General features: G+C 42.2%; 1 protein-coding gene across 1 annotated transcript in view; it reads left to right on the top strand.

Annotated features, from left to right (window-relative positions):
- The window catches only part of LOC144166436 (uncharacterized), a 54,606-nt gene extending 51,896 nt beyond the window's left edge, over window positions 1-2,710 (top strand). The window contains exon 4 of the mRNA XM_077695958.1: window positions 628-2,710. Within this exon, the coding sequence (XP_077552084.1) occupies window positions 628-792 (165 nt within the window). The 3' untranslated portion in view covers window positions 793-2,710. The remainder of the gene's footprint in view (window positions 1-627) is intronic.
- Window positions 2,711-6,000: the final 3,290 nt, after the last annotated feature.

Here is a 6,000-nt window from a genome sequence, read left to right on the forward strand (position 1 = left end):
GAGTGACTGAGTATCAGATGTCAATGGCGAGTTCACTGCTTCTGCTTACTTTTATAAATGTTTGCTGTATAAAAACATTATTCCTTGCGCCCGTCTCATCTTGCTACTGCCCCGTGAAAAGTGTGTGTGTATGCGGGGAGGGGTGGGAAGTCATTTGAGGTTGTTCGAATCTAAGCCCCCTCCCCCCCAACTTTGGGCATCGCAATCTTGGAAAAAAGGGGGTGCTTAGAATCGAGTAAATACGGTATATGCAGTTTCAGGCCTGCAGGCTTAGCAATGTTGTGAGCGTGCTGGGCATGGGCAGGGCATGGAATGCGAAGGCAAGATAACCGTTGGTCATCAAGGATAACAGAGTGGATCCCTAGAGAAGGCAAGCGTGGGAGGAGGCGGCAGAAAGTTAGATGGGCAGATGAGATCAAGAAGTTTGCGGGGATAAATTGGTCGCAGTTAGCACAGGACCAGGGTAATTGGAGATTCATGGGAGAGGCCTTTGCCCTGCAGTGGGCGTAGATAAGGTGGCTAGAATGGGCCACCTAGAATGGGCCCATTCTAGCCACCTTAGCGTAGATAGGCTGGTGATGATGATGATGATGAACGTGCGAATGTTTTTTTCTCATTTCCCCACAGAGCAATGGCCCCCCTCTGCTCCTGTGCGCATTCGTGCTGTCCATGGGGGCGTTGGTGATGGTGCTTCTGCGCTGCCAGCGACGGCTGCCCGACTCGATGCGCTTCTACCCGAGGCGCCGCATCGTCAGCCTCAAGACCCTGAGCTCCTCGCTGCACGCCAGCTGACGGAGGCCGCGTCCTCAGCCTCCTCTCTTCTGGTGACGAGATGTGGACGCATCTTATTCGGCGATCGCTACATCTTGTCCCTCTCGACACTGTTTGGAGCACACCAGACGTTCCTTCTTCGCGGTCTCGCCGGTGTCTTCTTTCTTGACTCGGACAGAAGATGGCAAGCCTTAGACCTCAATCAGTGGTTTTTGAAGAAGTTTTGCGCGCTGAACGTTTCCCCAGACAGATTTGGTGACGTTTGTTGGTGGTTCCTGCAGAAGAAGTGCCGTGCTCGTTACCTTTTCTTCAGATTTCATGACCTGAGGAAATATGGGTGTCGTGTGGAACGTGGTTGTTTCTAGCTTCCAGAGGAACTGTACTAATGATGTTGAGTGTGCGTTGTTACCTAATCGCAGCAGAGGCGTGAGATTCCGATCACGCCCAAACCGCGATGGGTTAGATTGCACTCGCGTTGAGTGAGCGTTCTGGTGACATTATTTTTTGGTGGCGTCTAGATGGCCTCCTTTCTGGGTGGTTTTTGTGAAACGAGTGTCGTCGTGCTCTTGACATTTCCCCAGATTTCCCCAGATTTTCGAAATCGGGGGAAATCTAAGTGGTGTGCGAAACGCAGCTGTGTTCTAGCTTCCGGTGGAACGGTGTTAACTGTGTTGATTGCGTGTTGTTGCCTAGTATGAACTGTGGCTGTCCATCCCACGCTAGGGATTATTCTCACACTCCAGACCATAATTGGTTAGACTTTGACTGAGCGCTTTGGTGGCATTATTTTTGGGAGTGTCCAGACGACCTTTGTTGGTGGTTTGTGGGAAAGAAATGTTGCGGTCTTGACATCTCCCCAGATTTTGAGACCTGGGGAAATCTGGACGCTGTTCCGGTGGAACTGTGCTAACTATGTTGATCGCGTGTTGTTGCCTAGTCTCAATTGTGGCTGTTCAGGGGCCATTCTGATTCCCAGACTTACACAGATTATACTGTTCACTCATCGAGTGAGCATTCCAGTGACATTATTTTTTGGCAGCATCCAGACAATTCTGCTGACCGTTTTTGAACTTTACCCGGTGATGTTTCTGTGATTGCGGGAAGAAATGTTGGCTGTTAACGTCTCCTTGTGATACGAATACACGCGTATAAGTGGGGCTACTTAGATGTTGCTGCACAAAGGTGCCTTTGTGTCGTTCATATCAGTGAGGGTTGCTGTGTGGAAAGTCGTTCCCAGTTCTTGCATGTTTCTGTCTTGGTTGTTTGCGAGGCTGTCATCACGCCATGGTCTGTTTTTTTTTTGCTGACATGCTTTACATGTTATGTAAGTCTAATTAGCAATTAGCGACATCAATAGTAGCTTACGGAATGTTTCTCCAGCAGCTCTGTGTTATCTGTTAGTAGTACATAAAAAAGAAACTGCTGTTAGTAGTAATACATCTATGCTTGAGGTTTGTTGACGTCATTTCACATGCCATTTATTTTTCCCTCCAATGTGGCATGATTCCTAGTCATTCTGAACATTGTTCACATGTGCATTTTTTTATTTTGCATGTTCGGAAGTGCTCTATTCTCATTCCAATGCCATTCAGTCAGCGTTCTTAATTGTAATTGTGATCTCTGCCCCAACGTTTCGTTTGTTTAGGGCTGGAATGCTGACAGCATCTGGCTTGTAACTGTCGAAACCTGCGACATTTCACTGAGTAGCCATTCTTGAACTGCTCTTCTTCTTGCTGTTTGTTATGCAGTCGCTAACATTTAGGGTTTTTTCGACAATTTGTATGCAGTGTGACATACCATTTTCAATGCTGTTTGTTGCTGACCGGTTAATGCAACACGTGGAATGTCAGTTATGAGGCCGTCGTGGAGGTATTTAAAACTACTCTCTCTCTTGTTGTCAAGCTACTAGAATACAACAATTACAACCATATATGTTTCAGTTAGAGCACGATCCTACTTTCCGTTGCTTGTTGAAAGTTCCTTCTGCGATCGGTAAGTGTTTGCCAATTTTTACTGGAATACTTTCTCGCTCGCTCGTAATGAGCTAAGGGACCACAAAGAAAATGGGCAGCTTTATTTTATTCAAATAGTTCAGCACTTAACGTGTTGTTGTACTCTGCTAGCTCAATAAAAAAAACCATGCTGCTGTCAGTGAGGAACTTGAAACTAAAGGAGGGAACTTCCAATTCCCGGCTCCCTTCTCAATACTGGCGATGTGATTGTTGTTTCGATTGTGGCAAACTGTGCGCACAGGCGAATCCTGCTTGCGTAACCTGTTTTAAGTTTGTTTTTGTGGCGTTACATTGACAGCTTGCCAAATAGTGACATTAATTCATTGGCCTAAAACATGCTTAGGAAACAACAAAATGAGCCTAAACTTGTTAAAAATGAACTTTATTTTTTTTACCAATTAATGTCACTATTTAGCAAGCTGTCAATGTAATGTTTTAAGTTTGTTTTTGTAACACTACATTGACACCTTGTGAAATAGCGACATTAATTGGCCTAAAAAATAATAAAGTTTATGTTTAACAAGCTTGGGCTCATTTTGTTGTTTCCAAAGCATTCTGTTAGCTTTAGTAAATTGCAATATAACTTTATTTACTGCCATTAACATTTAAACATAATCATCATCATCAACTTAATTTCGAGCGGTGTAAGAGATGTGGCACATTCTGGTAATCCTTGAGACACTATTTTTTGCGACTTTTCAGGAGGCAACTTTCTGAGGGGAAATGTTACAAGAAAACATTAAGGGGTCAGTTTAAGTTGCAAGGGTTCATGTCTGAAAGTGGCACCACACATCCTGCATAAAATGCTTAGCTGAGAAACAGCAAGTGCACCACCTTCAGTTGAATCGCGGGAATCTCTCGTACACATTATTTTGCTGATTTTTTCCCAGATTATTCTGATTGCATTTCATATTTGAAAACTAACTCAATGTGGCAATTAATTCAAGCTATTGTTTAGCTTATTCTTGCATTTACTTGAACTCTTTAACATCGAACAGCTGGGGAAAAAATCATTTTTTTTGTGCAGTTCTTTCAAACAGTTCTGTAACCATCCATGACTTTGAGGAATTTTTGCACTCAAATTTGTTTTTTGTTAGGGGAGACACATTAAAATTTACTCAGAGTTGGGAATATGCGTTATCTTTTACACTTCACATATTATGTACACTGTTGAACCTTATTTTATGAATCAAGGTGTTGCACTTATCGAGCAAAATTTGTTAATATTTTGGCACGTTTTTATCTGTTCTTGTGCTGCTCAAAATTTGTGTCAGGGGTCACTTAAATCTGTACAAAGTTGACTGCATTCAACACTAGTAGACACAATACCATTAGCTGTTAGTTGTACTGGAATAGCCAACCATTGGGTTTGCGTTTATGACCTCCATGATAACGCATGGTGTCTACAGTAAAAGAAATAGTGAGTAAAATTTTCAGAAAATCCGACAGAAAAACCACAATTTTTGACTAGTGGTAGGCCTGCCTACAACTACAATAAAGGTTGGGCAGCGATACGGAAAGATATTCAGAATTCTGGGAAATAATGATAAGCTAACCTGAAAGTAAACTCGTGCAAAGTTAATCCTGATTAGCTCGTTGACCGCATAAACTAATAGACACTACAGCTTAAAAGCAAGCAGGCCTACATTGGTAAACTGAAGAGCTGAGAATAGAAAAATGCCACTCGGGGGACCAGTAGTTGTTCAGTAAGGGAGGAAACCTTAAATCCATGTCAGTTTTTCGTGCTTCAATTATATGATGTCTCAAACTATGTGTGGCGTTAAAGGGCAATTAGTGGAGCTTGTTGATGTGGCGTAAAAACAAAACAGTGAGATAAGAAATCATCTCTCTCGACTTTTGCTCAGCACATTTTCCGAAAAAAAAGAGACAAACTTCAGGTTATCAGCGAAACTGAATAGGATGCCTCATGTGCTACAAGGATGCGCTATTCTTTTGACTTCAGAGTGGATTATGCGTTCGCTCTGGGGTACAAGTACAGGTCAGGAGATTAAATTAGGCTGACTGCAGGGGCAGTAAATACAGGAACTGTTCGTGCTGTTGACATGACCAAACCATTCCGCGACTTTCGTACGCACAATGGTAGGAAATTAAATTATGCCTTCTACGCATTTTGCTCAATCGCAGTTCCTGTTTTTCTTGTTTTTTTTTCTATTTGAATCGTGACTTGCGATATCCTCTCGCGTTGCAAAAGGAAAACAGAGAAAAACATTAATGAGACAACAGCCAGGGCTAATTATTTACTCCCAAACTTGCTAACAGCCATTTCTCTTTCAACAAAAGCTGAAAAACCAATTAGTTTGAGTTTGAGAACATTATTCTGAACTAAAAATTATTTTAACCCCACCATCTCCAAAACCTGTTTTTGAGCGCATTGAAGGTAAACATGACACCAAATGGATGGGCAGAGTGAGCTTTGGGAACGGGTGTCGTCATTTTAAATATTAGAAGTTCCAAGCTTTGTAAGCAGTTGTAAGTTTGATGTGTGAGTGATTGTGGAATTGAGGCTGCCCTAGAATTTCTCGTCTGGATATCTACGCAAGAAAAATTGGTATTGCTAGATAGTGTGCTGTGATGGCATCTCAACATAATCATCTTTTCGAAACCAGCAAAGTATGCCAATTAAAAATGCATTGCAGACAAAATAAAAACCCAAGATGTAATCTAAATACCAGGTGAATGCTACAGGTGCAGGAATACTGCAGGTGTGCTGATTAAATCATTAAGTAGCATTCACTATTTTATTTGATGCTTAGCACACTTTTATTATTGAAAGTTTTCTCGTTCTTTTATATTTGAAAATTAAGTATTATAGTAGAACCACACGGGATGCGCTTTTTCCAGGGGGGGGAGGAATTTTCACATTTTCACACGACGGTAGAGCTGTGTAAGAAAGCCTGATTGATATGTAGAGGTGTGCAAATATTCAAAACTTGGTTTGCTTCGCGATTAGTGTCAACTATTATATTCGATTCTCAGAACAGTGTCACCATTGAAAGGGTTTGAAGCCGTAGAATATTCCAAATTTGCAAGCAATCAAGCATTAAAAGCTGGTTCTGCCACATGACATGGAAACTCCAAATTTTTAGCCCGATGCTGAAACCGTGGAAAACAGCCTAACACGTGTAAGCCTTGCCGAAATCGAGTGTGCTCTAATTCTGGTGCGTGTTAACTGAAGTGGAACTCTACTTGTGTAAAG

Source organism: Haemaphysalis longicornis, unplaced genomic scaffold, assembly GCF_048455015.1.
Source record: "Haemaphysalis longicornis isolate Haplotype H1 unplaced genomic scaffold, Haemaphysalis longicornis Haplotype H1 scaffold_17, whole genome shotgun sequence".
NCBI lineage: Eukaryota > Metazoa > Arthropoda > Arachnida > Ixodida > Ixodidae > Haemaphysalis > Haemaphysalis longicornis.